At 35.9% G+C, this 16,827-nt stretch overlaps 1 protein-coding gene across 1 annotated transcript; it reads left to right on the forward strand.

Moving 5' to 3' along the window:
* Positions 1,988-5,173, forward strand: LOC107632114. The gene is made up of 6 exons (XM_016335764.2): positions 1,988-2,251; positions 2,474-2,603; positions 2,700-3,233; positions 3,437-3,929; positions 4,175-4,256; positions 4,764-5,173. The coding sequence occupies exons 1-6, from the start codon at positions 2,222-2,224 to the stop codon at positions 4,974-4,976; spliced, it is 1,482 nt and encodes a 493-aa protein (XP_016191250.1). The 5' UTR covers positions 1,988-2,221; the 3' UTR covers positions 4,977-5,173.

Raw genomic sequence — 16,827 nt, forward strand, 5'->3', positions numbered from 1 at the left:
ATTTGTTTTGTATAATTTATAAATTCTTTTCGAGCATATATATAAATCGTAAAATATAGATATGACAGAAATATATTATATAAAAAAAATGTAAACACCATATCTTCTATAAATTCCTTAAAATGTAAATATGATATTATCTCTTCTGTAAAAAGATGTAAATATAACAAATCCTTAAAATGTTGAGGCTTATTTCATATATAAGCTTTTTTGATTTACAAGTCTTATAAGTTGGCACAAGCCCAACAAAAAATACGCATTACACTCCCACATTTAAGAGTAAATAAACACACATTATTCAACAACTTTTTGTTTTCAAAGTGTGCTACTCACCATGCATTATAAACGACTCTTTTTCTTCTTCCTCCATGAAAACGAGTTTCTTGCCAAATTTGAAGATAATGGAACTTCAGAAATACATCCAAAGGATTACAGAAATACACCCAAAGAATTACAGAAATACACCCAAACGATTATAAAAATACACCCAAAGAATTACAGAAATACACCCAAAGGATTATAAAAACTAAACCCAAAGGATTTAAGAAATACACCCAAAATTCGTTGAAGTATACCTTATGCATAATTCAGAACTCTTTCTTTTTCTCCTCCTCATCATTTGCTACTGCTTCTTTTTAAAAAATGATTTAAGAGCTTGATGTCAAAAAACAATGGAAATCGAGAATAACGAAGAAAAAAAATAGAAAAAAGCACGTAAATGAAGAAGGAGAAAGAGAAGGTAAGAAACGAAAGAAAAGAAGAAGAAGAGGAAGATGAAGAAGAACGTGCACCAAGAAGAAAAAGAAGGTGCAGTGAAAACGTGCAGTAATGGTTGAAAAAAGAGAAAGAGAAGGCAAGAAACGAAAAAAAGAAGAAGAAGAAGAAGAGAAAGCAGAACGTGCGTAAGAAAAAGGTGCACTTATAAAGACTTGTATTAAAAAACGCTTGTATGTGGAGAATTTTTCTAAAATTTTACCCTATATATAAAAATTTGATGTGAGAATGAATATTGTGAGTTAATTATTTTTGGTATGATGGATGAAATGGTGTATTAGGTTGGTATGAGTTGAAATGGGTGTATTTCACAAATGTGATGCATAATACAAATCGTTACTTACGATTTGCAAAACAAAAGAAATCGTTATTCACGATTTCATAAATTACACTTTTTTTAAATTAAAAAATTGAAATCGTAACTCACGATTTCCTTTCTTTTTTTGTTTTATTTGAAATCGTAACTCACGATTTCTGTTAACTTTTTTTATTTTTTTGTCTTATTTGAAATCGTTACTTACGATTTCTTTTTATCCCATATCACTGCATTACACCAAAACATCATAATATTAACGAAAAATACCAATAATAACCCAATATAAAAAAAAATTAGCCTATTGTTTGGTGATTTTTAAATAAATATTAAAAAATTAAAACAAACGGTGAATCAGGGAACGACTGATATTAAAATCTCCAATGAGAAGTGCTGTATGGGCTCATCATGCAGCCACATGATTTGGGTCATCAAATTAGAGTCTGACCGTTTTTTCTACATCAAGTACTCGAATCTTATGAACTTTGCATTAGAAGACGAGTAATAATTGCATATAAAGTAACAAAGGTTGTCTCATTAGCCATTACATTATATATGTAGGAGATGGTAATGGAGATTGGAGATGCCTATAAAATAACACGGATATATATATTCACATAATCACATCAAAAATAAAAGAAGGGGGGGGGGAGCAAAAACCAAAAGAAACTTTTAGAAACAAAATTTTGTTAAGAAGTATCTTAAAAGCATTGACTACTAAAAAAATTTAAAGTTTTAAGCGAAAATCTTTAAAAATGTAATTAATGAGAACTTAAAAGCTTTTATCTTAAAAACATTTTTATTAGGACTAGGAGTAAATGTCCAGATGACATAATAATAATTTATAAAATGAATAGGGATGGGAAAGGAAGTGGACCACAAAAGCATATGATAAGAGGGAGATGAAGCAGTAAACAAAACAGCTGACACTGAGAGAGTACTGTGTATCAGACAACAACTCAACAAGCCTTGTGTTCGCTTCCATCTCTCTCTCTCTCTCTCTTCATTGCAAGTTGAGACACAAGACAAGCTTGTCACCTTTGCAACTCAAGCAAGCTTCAATCAAAGACCAAAAAGAAAGACACACTGCATTATGCCAAGATTTCATTTTTGATTCAACAACGCCAACCCAATATGGATTATGAAAGGATCCAAAAGCCTCAGGTATTCTATAATCTATTAATCTCCCTCGCTTCTTTTTTTTTTCTGTTTTTTGGGCTTCGTTTATCAGTTTCTAATATTTCACATCTCCCATTGCTAAATGCTCCTTGGAAACTAATAATTATAACTTCAAAGTTGTTTACTTTCCTCGTGTTTGGTGCAAAGTGCATACACTTCTTTTGATCTATTCATTTGGGGTTCCTTGACTTGCCCCTTTTATTGCAGAGTGTTGGAGGGTTTTCCCCAGGAAAATTGAGGAACATGCTTCTTGGTGTGGAGAAGAGCAGGAAAGAAGAGGAAGAGCTTGATTCCACTTTGACCGCGAGATCTCTCAACTCCGACATGGATGAATCTGGTACATTCTCTTTCATGTCATTGTTCTTTCCTCCTTGAAGGTTGGGGAATGGTAAATCTAAAAAAAATGTGGGATTTCTGCAACACTCTTTTGCAGGTGGTAGCAGTTCTGATCACTGTAAAGATGTAGACGTGGTGAGTGTCCTTCCTGAATGTTCAACCTCTAATGTAAAGGATAATGGCATAATAACTTCAAGGCATAGAATACTAGATGATCCTTCCTTGGATTATGATAGTGGGCATGATACTATGATCATGTCCTCGCCAATGTTCGAATTTCAAAGGGCTGAGCGAGCTTCACAGAGAGTGCCCTTGGGACCTTTCTCAAAACCAGCACCATCTAAATGGCATGATGCGGAGAAATGGATAGCAAGTCCAACATCTAATAGGCCGAAAACTGGACAGACTCAGGGGCAAGGTGGGCAAGTAGGATCTCGAAAGGTACCTGGTCTTACCCATGCAAGCCGCCAGTCTTCTATGAAGGTTATTGTTGAAGTTCCAGACCAAAAAGAAATTGGTTTAGATGAACCAGATACCAAGCAAATGGATACAGATCAAACTAAGATGGAAAGTGGAGGACACAAGTTTGTGAATTGGGAAGCCGATCCCTATGCCATTGCAAATTCTTTCGGTAGGTTTTTATGCACATTATATACTATTTCAAAACTCTGTAGGAATGCTTGAGAAGTTTGTTATGGTTTTCAAACTCTTCTAGTGATGGTTTCTTATAACTTGAAGGTGCTAATACTAAAGAACACATTCACTTTTAAAGCATTTAAATCAGCCATGACAGTTTAGTTTTGTTGTTAACTTTATGCTAGTTGATATTGGCAGTTAGTCACAGCCAGCATAGTTCATCCATTGCCATTCAAAGCGCAACAACATTCGTTCCTCCCCCTTCAACGGCTCGGTCTGTATCAATGAGAGATATGGGTACAGAAATGACCCCTATTGCTAGCCAGGAGCCATCAAGGACAAGCACACCCTTGAGGGCGACAACCCCAACTCGAAGCCCAAATTCTTCCCATCCTTCTACTCCTGCCAGAGCTGCTCCTGCATCACCTTTAGCTGATCCTTGCAATGATCATCTAAGTCCCAGCAAGAATGAATTATCCGAAAAGGAGCTACAAATGAAAACCAGGAGAGAAATAATGGCCCTCGGGACACAACTAGGCAAAACAAACATTGCTGCTTGGGCTAGCAAAGAAGAGGAGGATAAGGATGCATCCACTTCACTGAAAAATAAAACAGCTGAACCTAGTAGGAATGTTGTTGAAGCACGAGCAGCAGCATGGGAGGAGGCTGAGAAGGCCAAGTATATGGCCAGGTCTTTATTTATTCAGTTTTTGGTTTCGGTTATATAAACTCTATTGCTGTTGGATATAAAATCATTAATATTTCTTTATTAGCTTATGGTTTGAGGATAGCTGGTATGACATGACAATCATCTGGCTAGGAGTTTAATCCTAGTTGGTTCTGTGGATTTGTTTCTTATATGTCAGAAGTGCATTTTGTTTTTTATTTTTCACCCAAAATTTTCTCTGAAAGAAGTGTGTGATGTTATACACACAGGTTTAGGCGTGAGGAGATGAAAATTCAAGCATGGGAAAATCATCAGAAAGCAAAAACAGAAGCCAAGATGAGGAAAATTGAGGTATTTACGGTCTGTTATTACTGCAACTTTCTTTCTACATGAATCTTTTACTTAGCTTTTTGGGGTAACATTATGGATGTTATCCTTTAATCTTCACATTAGTTCCGAATGAAACTACAAAACCTTTTGCTAGGGCCTGCTGCATAGATGATACGACGATATTAGGTCCTATTGTAAACCATGTCTACAGATAAGTTATTTAAATCTAACTCCTTTATGCTTTTAATAGTTTGTCTTGATTCTTCTCTACCTTTATGTATGAATAAGCTTTAGTAAAATTTCAATGAGTGGTTGGAGTCATGGAGATGCCATGTGCTGTTGTTCTGTTTTGGTTAAGGGAGCCTTTGAATTTTGATTGTCCAAACATCAAATCTCAAGGGCTCTTGCATGCGAGGGCATGTTAAAAATAAAGGACATAACACGTACATTAGAACCGGAAAATAAAGATGTTAGTGTTTTAGAGCAATGGCTACACATCATGTAATAAAAACAATACTCTGGTTGCAGGTAGAGGTTGAGAGAATAAGGAGCAAAGCACATGATAAGCTCATGAATAAACTAGCAACTGTAAGGCACAAGGCTGAGGAAAAGCGAGCATCGGCGGAAGCCAATAGAAATCGTGAAGCTGCGAAAACTGAAGAACAAGCATCGTATATACGAAGAACCGGCCATGTTCCTTCCTCATATTTACCCTTTTCTTGCTGCAGATGGTGCTCTTAAAAGAAAGCAAGCACAGAGTTTCATTGTTCTGTTGGTATGCAATGTGTTTTTGCTGCTTACTTCTAAGCATGTTAATTATGCCTCTTGTATTACCCTCATGGTGTAAGATGACACAATGGTTTGCACTTGTGCAGAGAAATTGCAACTTGGGAGAGCGCTCTTGTTTTCTTGTTTATATACCTACTTTTTATTTTACATATTTCTTCTAAAACTAGCTCATAGTAAAGATATAGCTTCCAAAAAATGTTCTAATCATAATCCTGAATATTTAATAAAGTAAAAGTTAAATGTGATCAACTATAGTCTAGTAGTTAAGAATTGTTCATACACAACCTTCATAAAAATACCAGATTTTATTCTCTACTATATAGAGGTATAGACTAGCAATGAAGAGAGTCTTTAGGAGTGTATTTATTCAAGGAAGGTTAAATCATTCTTTAAATAAGGCACCCACTCTCATTATAGACCTTCCAAAAAAGGAGTCATATATCGTGTTTATGTAAATATTCGTTAGTGGTTTATTAATAGGATATGGCCATGTGGGGGCACATATAAGTTTTTTTGGCATATAAATTTATATAAGTTGGTCCAAATTCAATAAAAATAATCTATCAGTTTAGATTGTGTGTAAATACATATTTCTCCAACTCTTGAATAGCGCAAAAATCATTATGATAAACGGTTCTTCTCTCTCAATCAAAATCGCAACCCTCAAAATTCAAACAAGCATTAAAATCTCTCAAAATCGTTGCGAAAAGTGAAAGAAATTTCGAAGCTGAATTCAAAAATAATTACGAAAAAATGAAATAAGATGAAGAAGAAAAAGCAGCAGAAGATGAGGAGGAGGAAGAGAAAGAGTTTTGAATTATGCGGAACTTATCAGTACAAAAACACCGAAAATTCTTAAACAATACACATAAATATCTTAGTTTTACACCAAAATTTGCTGCAAATGCACAAAAATGTTTCCTTTAATGCTGTATTTTTTTCTTCTTTTATCTTTATTTCTTTGTTTCTTTTAGTTGAATGAATGTAAGTTCATCATCTTCCAAGTAATTTTGCAGTATTATGTGTTTCTTCTTCTTTTCTGTTTGATCTTTTTGTTTTTATTCTTATTAAGAGAGTAAAACAAGAAACTTGAGAAGGTAAAATAAGAAGGAAAAGATGAATAAGAAAAAAAATGGTGATGATGATGAAAAAAAAAGAAGCAGCAGAAGATGAGGAGGATGAAGATGAAGAATTTTGAATGATGCAGAACTTATCAGTACAAAAACACCGAAATTTTTTAAATAATACACATAAATATCTTAGTTTACACCGAAATTTGCTGCAAATACACAAAAATATTTTCTTTAATACTGTATTTTTTTTTTATTTCTTTCTTTTTTTTAGTTGAATGAATGTATATTCATTCTCTTCCAAGTAATTTTGTAGCATTATGTGTTTCTTCTTTTTTGTTTGATTTTTTTTTTTGTTTTTATTCTTGTTAGGAGAGTAAAACAAGAAGAAACTTGAAAAGGTAAAATAAGAAAGAAAAGATTAATAAGAAAAAAAAAGAAGATGGTGATGATGATGAAAAAAAAGAAGAAGAAATAGCAGAAGATGAGAAGGAGGGAGAAGAAAAGTTTTGAATTATGCAGAACTTATCAGTACACATACATTGAAAATTCTTAACAATACACATAAATATCTTAGTTTTATACCGAAATTTGCTACAAATACACAAAAATATTTTCTTTAATGCAGAATTTCTACATTACATTCAATTTAAACCATCAACAATGAACAACAATTTTCACAAACAAAAACAACATTTTCACCTACAGAATCATAAACTACTAACGAAAACATTAACTAGAATCGAACCACACATCAGCTACTTGGTTGGATTCAAAATAATAATCCATTCTGGTTCAATTGACTATCTGAACTTGAATCATTCATTATCTTCAACAATGAGAGAACTGTTTAAAACTGATTTCATAGCTTAATTTTAAAAACATAGAGAACGAAGGAAATCGCAAAAAATAAAAAAAAAAAGAACGCAGAGAACGAATGAAGAGAAACGTAGAGAAGACAGAAATAGAAGAGAACGTAGATCGAAAACACTGGAAAAATTCAAAAATGGAAACGAAATCCTTTCAAAAAAGACAGTTATATATTCGCGCATTAATTAAAAAGTTTGTTAGATAATGGTGCGTGAAGTGAATTAGATTAAAAAAACTTGTATAAAAAAATAACTTGTACGTAGAGAATATTTGTTATATAATACATTGTTGATCTAATTAGCAATATTATGGAACCATGTAATAAACACCCAAATCTTGCAAATATTTTTAACATAGAAGTACCTACCTAGTGGATAAAGTATTTACTTATAAGTGATACTACTGGAATAAAATCTTAAGTATTATTATTAACTTTTTTTTTAGGGTTAAAAAGGAAACTTTGGAATTGAATGTGTATTCAATTCTACTCCGTGTATTGACTAAATTTTTTTTCTTTTTTTTTTTTTTATAAGATAGTTCAGCACAATAAAGTCAAATGACAGATAAATAGAAGGGTTAAGTTCGATTTTGGTCCTCCAACGTAGAGGTCGAAAATCGGAATCGTCTTTAACTTTTTTTTTGCTATAAAATAATCCCCAAAATTTCAGTTTGTTTTAAAACTGTCTTTTTTACCAATTTTATTTTTTTATTACCAAATTATCCCTCATTAAAAAATTATAAAATTCTTCTTCTTCTTCTTCTTCTTCCTCCGCCATACCCGCCGCACCACCGCCCGCCGCAGCCTCCCCTGCTTTACCACCGCCAGCGAGCATCCCTGCTTCCCCTCCCCTGCTTCACCACCGCCATACGCGCCGCTTCTTCTTCTTCTTACCGCCGACCCCACCGCCACACTGCCACCCGCCGTCCGTCGCTTCTTCTTCTTCTTCTGTGAATTGGATTTTTTGTAAAATTTGTTGTGGAACATTGTTGTTGCTGAAATTTGAATTTGGAGTATTGTTGTTGCTGATTCTAGATTCTTGATGATGATGATGATGATTTTTTGAGTTGAGTTCTTGTTTGTGAGTTTGAGTTCTGGATCTGAGTTTTGGGTTCTGATGAGGATGACGATGATGATGTTGATTTTCTGAGTTTTGGTTGGTGTAATGCAGATGGTGATGGAGTGGTAGTGGATGGGGGGTGGTGGTGGTGGTGGTGGTTCTGGTTCTGAGTTCTTATGATTCCATGATGATGATGATGATGATGGTGGTGGTGGTGGTAGGTGGTGGGTGGTGGTGGTGGTGGTGGTGCTTATGCTTGTGTTTCTGCTGGTGCTTTGCATGATTTTGGGGAAGAAGGGATAGGGCCATTTTGGTCCGAAGGACGGTTTTAAAACAAACTGAAACTTTGGGGACCATTTTGTAGCAAAAAAAAAAGTTAGGGACGATTCTGATTTTCAACCTCTACGTTGGGACCAAAATCGAACTTAACCCTAAATAGAACAAAACATAAAATAATAAAATACAAAAATTTTTTTTGTTATTTTTAGTATTGTCATCAATAATAAAAAGAATTTATATCATTCTATTTTTTGTAGTTCTGAATTGATTTGCTGATAATTTCCTCCACACTTACTTTCTTATTCTAAACAATTTTTCTATTTCTTTCTATCCAAACGATTTCAGATAATTACAAAAAAATACACCAATCATTTCTTGTGTACCTCCTTTTTATTGTGAACTCTTTTTCAATTCTCAAAGTGTTCCTTTAATATGTTTGAGAAGGACCATAGCATGCGAAAAATCAAATAACTATTCGCACCACACGTAAACTTGCAGCCAAAAATAAGTAGTGAATATATTTTACATCCTTTTTACATAAAGCACAAATATTATCTTGTTTATTAACAACTCTTAATCTACTCATTTTTTTTTTTTTGTATTCACTTTGTCTATCAAGACAAACCAAGGAAGCAACTCCATTCTTGATGGAACTAAGTCTTTTCAAATAGTTATAGTGAAACTATAACTTATGACCTCTTTCGAGAATATTTCTACTTGCACAAAAGAACTAGTAGTTTAACTGGTCTTAAAGTATTATGTAATTGATTCACTCATTCTAACTTCTACCGGTGTAACTCGCATCTTCATTGAAAATTCTAAATCCACTCTGATACATTCTAAAATCCACAATCTCTTATGACAAATCTTCTTTGATTTAAAATAGAAAAGAGTCTAAAAAACAACCTTTCAAAATCTCATATTATAGTAAGACATCTTTCCAAAATTAAATCTTTTTTCCATCATCTATTTTTATAGACAATTTAATAATCATTTTATCTCTCACATGTTATTTTTTAATCAAATAAATATCCTTTTAAAGATCCTCTCTAACTAATAATGTCTAATTGAATAACATCTCAATAAAATTCAAATTATTATAAGAGTATCCCACATTTTTTCATAATGAATAATCTTTTTTTTTTAAATAAAGTCATAGTATTAGAGTCTAAAAACAAAAAAAATCTTGTCACCTACTCAATTAATATATTTATAGATTTATATAGAAAAAAATCTATTTCACATAATCTTTTTATCAATATATAGATTTTCCTAGAGCAGAATGTATAGTCTGGTTTAAAGAACATTACAACGATAGTAGTTAAATTTTTTATTTAATTTAGACTAAATCTGACTATTTTTTAATTTAAATTTGTTATGATTGTATTTAATTTTTTTTTTTTAGGATTAATTTCTACAAACAAGTGTTTTACATTTACAAGCTTTACAAATCTGAACGAAACTCACCCATTAAACGCGCTGCTTATGTTACGTGCCTTTTTAACAGAATTTAAAATCAATTCAAATCAATTAACGCACAAATATATAACTTCTATTTTTTAAAAGATTTCGTTTCTTTTTTCGAGTTTCTTGCCAAATTTGTTGGATCTCCTTCGTGCGTTCTCTCTTTGCTTCGTTTTTTTCGATTTTCATAGTTTCTGAAATCAAGCTTTGAAATCGTTTTGAAGATAATGGAACTTCAGAAATACACCCAAACGATTACATAAATACACCCAAACGATTATAGAAATACATCCAAACGGTTACAGAAAGAATTACAGAAATACACCCAAAGGATTACAGAAATACACCCAAAGAATTACAGAAATACATTTAAAGGATTTAAGAAATACACCCAAAACAGGGGGAGATAGTATATTTTTTCTTGAAATCTTTTAATGTTTTGCTGGTTAAGGATGAGGCTAGGGCTTTCAAAATGGGATAAACCCATCGGGCCTGCCCGTTTACCCGTTTAAATAGGCGGGCTTTGCCTCTAAAATTAAACCCGTTTAAATTTCGGGCTAAACGGGTTGAGCCCGATTAACCCGAAAAAAAATGACGGGTTAAACGGGTGGCCCATTTAATTTTTTTTTTTACATTTTTTTTAAAAAGTAACACTTTTAGCTAATATTTCTTTCGATCTGACCCGAAAATCCGACCCATTAACTAAAAAAATACATATTTTTTAATAGTTTTTGACCTAAAAGTGGTATTTTTTATAAAAAATATTTTTCAAAAATAAAATAAAATGATAAACGGGCTGACCCGTTTAACCCATCAGACTTACCATAAACGGTTCAGGCTAAAAAATTCTAGCCCGCGAATAAAGCGGGCTTAAACGGGTTAGCCCGTTTAACCCACAGGCTTACCGGACCAGGCCTAAATGGGCCGGGCTAGCCCGTTTGACAGCCTTAGATGAGGCACATGGCAGAGACAATCTAAAAGAAAAACCTAGAAGAACAGTAAAACAGTACCTTAAATAATGTTTCTTCCTTTTTTCTGGTGATTTTTGATGGAGATTTGTATCTCTTCTTCTTGATTTCTTCTACTCTTCGCGAGGAGTTGAAACGTTTCTGCAGAATCGTAGTAGTTTGTTTCGAATGTCCCTTGAATCTTGATGGTTTGCGTTTTGATTGAGGAAGAAGAGGAAGAGTGAACGTGTATCAACCCTCTTATTATTGGATTTTTTTATTTAAATTAAATAAATATAGTATTTATCGAAATAAATAAATGTTAAAAAATTTACCAAAATACATCTTCAGTCACATTTTGGATACAGAGGGTCTTTTGCCAAAATGGCCACATTTCGAGTACACTGACTCCGTGCTGTGATACGACGTTTATGAGACATATCTCGGATGCAACTGTGATATAAACATAAGCATATATCACATACACTGCATCTAAGATACGCGTGTTTTTTTATTTGAGCCAGTGCATCCGAGATACATACGATGTTACGGGCTTATTTTTTATATATAACATTAGAATATTTTCGTAAAAAAGCATATATCAAAATGGATAAACAAATAGAGTCATACATGAGTAATGCACTAAAAAGAGTCATACATGTGATGGAGGTCTAAAAGCATAAGTAATGAGCAAAATACATAGTAATAATGGTAACTAACACTGTCCGACGGCAGGATCCAAATGGTGTCCAGTCCCACATCCACGAAGATGAGACACCCTGGGAGGACGGTATGGACGAGGACGAACAACTGGCTGGCTAGCAGTGGGTGGTGGCCGCTGGTGTGGTGGTGGAAGAGGAGCTGCTACAATCATGGGATGAGGCGTAAGAGGTGGTGGCCAGACAGAACTGGACAGAGGTGGCTATGGTGGCAGGGATGGAGTCTAATAGTAGGGTGACAGAGCAGAACCAGACTGGTGCGGTGGTGGAGGACGAGTCTGATAACACACTGGAGGAGCTGAACCAAGCTGGGTGGATACACCGTTCGATGTCCCAGGTATGTCGGTATCGTCTCTCTAATGGCGATAACGGCTGGCCAAGTCATCCATCACATCACCATTCGCCCCGATGATTTGGAACATATCATCGATGTTTATCTCAATATTAGATCCAATGTCGAACTAGGGCTGGTCCCAAGTGGTGTCATCAGTCGGGTGGTGACTGGGGATGGAGGTACCTAGCATAAGCCTCGTAGCCACGTTAACTTCATGATCAGCGAAGAATGCATCGGACGGCTGCCCTGCATGTGCATCGAGAATGTCAACCTCAGGTATATCCTCCTGTCGTGCGTACTCAGCCTCCTCGTCTAACAACTGCTGATCTCCGTCACCATGCTGAGGATCCCCCACCGTCCCAACGGGCGCGCTAACTGCATGCTTGCCGTGCCAGTCTTCGGACATCATCGCGAGGTCACCTCCTCGCCCGTCACCTCCGATCTGGGGCATCCCGTGGTAACTGTATCTCATCTCTGTGACCAGGGACTGCAGGGATGATATCATCCGGTGGGACTGCTGCTCTGGGATCGGCCAGGATGTCATCACCGAAGAGATGTCACCACCTGCTTCCCTCCCTCCGGCTGTGGTGGCGGCCTGGCGCTCAATAAATCCTCAACCCACTCCTATGTCGGGTGTCCGTGTCACTACTGGAAGTCTCTGGTACAACCCCCAACGAGCTCTCCAGCAGTGCGCAGTCCAATGTGGTAGGCAACATCTTGGAGCGTAATGCTGGCCTCACCCTACAGAAGGTGAAACGTATGGGTCTCCGGCCTCCACCGCTCGACAAATGCAGAGATCAAGGAATTGTCAAACATAAAATCTCTCAACTCTATTGCATGCCCAAATCCAGCCTCCCTTATAGGGCAACAGGATGGACAGCGGGAGACCGAGTGTCACACAATGTGGCAAAAGTAACCATGATTTCTGCAATTCTCAAAACAGATAACTAGCGCATATTAATTACATCTAAACCATTAATTGTCCCTAAAAATTACTAAAACTTAAAACACACCTACATAAGCATTTACATTAAATTTAACAGATATACGTATTCTAATTCACTAAAGACTAAGAATCTATACCTATTAGAAAATAACTAAAAATCTACAAAATTAAACCTATTATTAACTAACAATAAAAAGGTTAAACTACTAACCTCAAAATTCAACGCTACAGTTACGTGTCAAGTGTTATTCAGTCTATTGATGTCTCCTTCGCGGACATATTATTTGGAGGCCATACCTCGTGAAGGAGCTCACTTTCACACGTTCAAAAACTCGAAAATTTGGAAAAACTTGCTCTAATCCACGTTCTTCTTGGATGTTGTGCCTTATATATGTCAATGGGCGTATCTCGGATGCTGTGCCACTGTCTTGGATCATCGCTAGTATCTCGGATGCACTGGCCCAAATAAAAAAACACACGTATCTTGGATGCAGTGTATCCGATATATGCTTATGTTCATATCACAGTTGTATCCGAGATATGATTCACAAACGTTGTATCACAGCACGGAATGAGTTCACTTGAGATGTAGCCATTTTGGCCAAAAACCCTCTGTATCCGAAATATGACTCACAATGTATTTTAGTAAATTTTTCGACGTTTATTTATTTCAATAAATATTATATTTATTTAATTTAAATAAAAAAATCCCTTATTATTTCATGTAATTTTTATATTTGCTGATTTCTCTTTCATTCACAAATTCTAGGCTATCCTTGCAATTCGGTCAAATTATGTTAAATTGAATGTACTATCGTGTCTCCAAAAATGCTGAAAGCGTGGAGTGAATACCAACCGTTAATTTGAGACTTCGGGTGGCTAATTTTTAGTATATACAAATTTGATTATATAACTCTGTACTCAGGAAGAATGAGAGAAAGAGAGAACGGGAGCAGAGTGTTTAAGGGTGAAATATGGTGAGAAAGATGGCCATGCCATCAGAAGAGATAAGGGGGAGAGCGTGTGAGGGTTTGCATAGATGTGAAGGAGAGATCAAGTAAGGGCAGCCTTAGTTCTATGTGACTTCCAAGATTTCTTTTCGTAATAAGGTTATTGGTTCTTTGATAGCCTTAGGGATAGACCAGGCTGAGGCTCTAGATAAGGATTCCATGGCAGTGGTCACCGAAAAACAAGAGACTAGAAACATCCTTTCTGAACCATACAAGAAGGCAATTGTGATTAAGGATATTGGAAAAAATCTTAGTTACCCGGCCATGGTTTACAAATTGAAAGGGAGTATGGAGAATCACTGGCGGATATGAGTTCTTGGATGTCGGTTTTGGGTACTTTCTCGTCAAATTTGATCGCATGGACCATCGAGAGAAGGTTTTACTAGGGGTCATGGATGATCTTCGGTCACTATATTGCGGTCAAGCTGTGGCCATCGGATTTTAAACCTTGTGAGGACACTTTCGGAGAGACTATGATTTGGATTTAAATAGCTGGTTTGAGCATATGGTACTACCAGAATAAAGACATAATGAGAATTGCTTCAGTTGCGGGGAGACCAGTCAGGGTGGATCTGGCTACTAAGTCGGCGGAGCATGAAAAATTTGCTCGGGCTTGCACGTAAATTAATCTTGGTCTTCCAGTGGTCCGGAGTGTGATTTTTGATGAGTTTGAATATAAGATGGAGTATGAATGTTTACACCTTATTTGTGACAAGTGCAATTATTTCGGGCATCTAACAGGCGACTGCAAAGTGACTCCGATAGAGTCGGAAGAGATGGTTCGAAAGGGAACATCAATGAATGAGACAGTGGCTCAGGTGGTGCAGCCACAGGAAGCTTCGAAGGAGAAAATTTTTGAATTTGGTTGCAATCCTTAAGATTCAGTGATAGTTGCAGATATTGGAGAGGAATTGGCTGGTACGTTGTTTGGGAAGGAAGTGGGGTCCTAGCATTTGGGAGATGAGGCTGGTTGGACCAAAATCAGCAATAAAGGGAGAGGGAAATTGGGCCAATCAAACAAAGCCCAACAAACCTCTAAGGCAAAATATTGTTGCACTCAAATCAGAAATTGGGCTAGAACCGTGACTTTGGGCCGCGTATGAGAGGAGCCGGATCAGGGGTGAAGACCTGTCCAATTGGCAGATCTCTTTCTTTCTCTCAAGCACGCACGGCGTCTTCCAAACAGCAAGGGGTGAAGGGCAAACCTGCCTCCGTTGTAGTGCCGACTTTCACTGCCATTATAAAAAATGAGCACAAGAGGTTGTGCCCTTCTTCTTTACAGAATTCGCTGTTGACTTCGGACTGCCTTGGCAACGCCAGCAAGCAGCAAATCAGCGAATTAAAAGAATTGCCGGTGGAGGGACACAGACAAACCGTGCAACAACTGGGTAAGGACAAGTAAGTCTCAGCGGGATATGATGGTGGAACTTCATCATCTTGTTAGGGGACTTCGGCTGAGGTTGGTCCTTTTTACAGTATAATTGTTTTATGGATTATTTAGATTTAGCTTTCTATTTCGGAATATTAGAGGGGCCTCTAATAAATTGGCCCTGGTTCATATTAAAGAGTTAGTGAATAAATTTCATCCTACTTTTTTCATTTTGTTTGAAACTCATATTCCTTTCGAGAGGATGAAATCTTTTTGGAATAATTTAGGTTATCAGGGTGTTGGTGTTGTTGAGGCTAATGGTAATAGTGGGGGTATCTGAGTTCTGTGTTCTAATTCAAATATTTTCATGAGAGTGTTGGATGTAGTCGATCAATGTATCAGTTTTGAAATCACTATAGGCAATACTTCTAGTTACTGCAGTGCGGTGTATGCTAACCCGCATATACATCGGCGTAAAGAACTATGGGGTGACTTGACAAGGATTGCTAATATAATCCACGTACCTTGGATCATATTAGGGACTTTAATGATGTTCTATTGTAGAGTGAAATTAGAGGGGGCAGATGACCAAAATTTCAATCCAAAGAGAGGGTTGAGGCAAATAGATCCTATGTCTCTATATCTATTTGTACTCTATATGAAAATGCTTGTCTGCTTTATCTCTCATAGCATTTTTCAAGGTTCGTGGAACCCAGTAGCAGTTTCTAGAAACGGACATCGACTCTCTCATTTGATGTTTGCAGATGACCTCTTGCTTTTCTGTAAGGCATCGAAAGCTCAAGTAATAGAGGTTATACATTGCCTAGACTTATTTTCTAGAGCGTCAGGTCTGAAAGTAAATCTTCATAAGTCGAAGGCCCAGTGTTCCAAGAGGGTGTCAGAGAGGAGGAAATAGGTTCTCTCAGGGGTCTCTAACATCTGGTTCTGCAATGATTTAGGTAAATACCTGGGAATTAACATCGGCCATGCCAGAGCTTCTAGGAGGACAGCTAAGGAGGTTATTGAAAAAATTTTGCGGAAGCTCTCCAGTTGGAAAGGATGCCTGCTGAATAAGGCAGGGAGGCTTTGTCTTGTCAAATTGGTTATGGCATTTATCCCGGTTTATGACATACAAATTTCTCTTCTCCCGAAGTATGCATGTAATAAAATTAATTCCTTGATGAGACAGTTCTTGTGAAAAGGCCAAGTGACCGAGAAAGGGCTGCCTCTAGTCAGGTGGGAGGTCGCCATAACTCCTAAAAGGAAACGAGAATTGGGTATTATGGATATTTCTTGTGCTAACATGGCGTTTCTTGTAAGACACCATATTTTTGGAAATTAAATAATAAATTTATGATTTATTTTATTCGAGAATTTATTTTCAGAGATTCATATTTTAATTGAGTACTTTTTTATTATTGATTTAAAGCTTTAGTGGTTTAAAAATAATGAGGATTTTATGTGCTTTAATTTGAATAATTAGATTTTGAACTTTATTTTATAATTTTAAAGGAAATTAATTTGATTATCTTTAATTATGGAATTAGAGTATTTATTTAAAAATAAGTTGAACATTGATAATTAAATAGTTTTTTTTATAAATATTATTATTAGATTGAATTTGGTTTCAAATTATTACTCTACTCCCCCTAATTTTATTAAAATTACCAAATTATCCCAAACCCAACTACACAAAACTCTAACCTAACTATTTTACCCCATCGTCATTCACCTCAC

The sequence above is a fragment of the Arachis ipaensis genome, chromosome B03 (assembly GCF_000816755.2).
Source record: "Arachis ipaensis cultivar K30076 chromosome B03, Araip1.1, whole genome shotgun sequence".
In the NCBI taxonomy this organism is placed as follows: domain Eukaryota; kingdom Viridiplantae; phylum Streptophyta; class Magnoliopsida; order Fabales; family Fabaceae; genus Arachis; species Arachis ipaensis.

Excerpts from the sequence above, each read along its gene's own strand:
- LOC107632114 (XM_016335764.2), top strand. The coding sequence starts at position 2,222 with ATGGATTATGAAAGGATCCAAAAGCCTCAG. Across the intron at positions 2,252-2,473 it reads AAAGGATCCAAAAGCCTCAG|AGTGTTGGAGGGTTTTCCCC; the intron begins GTATTCTATAAT and ends CTTTTATTGCAG. Across the intron at positions 2,604-2,699 it reads CTCCGACATGGATGAATCTG|GTGGTAGCAGTTCTGATCAC; the intron begins GTACATTCTCTT and ends ACTCTTTTGCAG.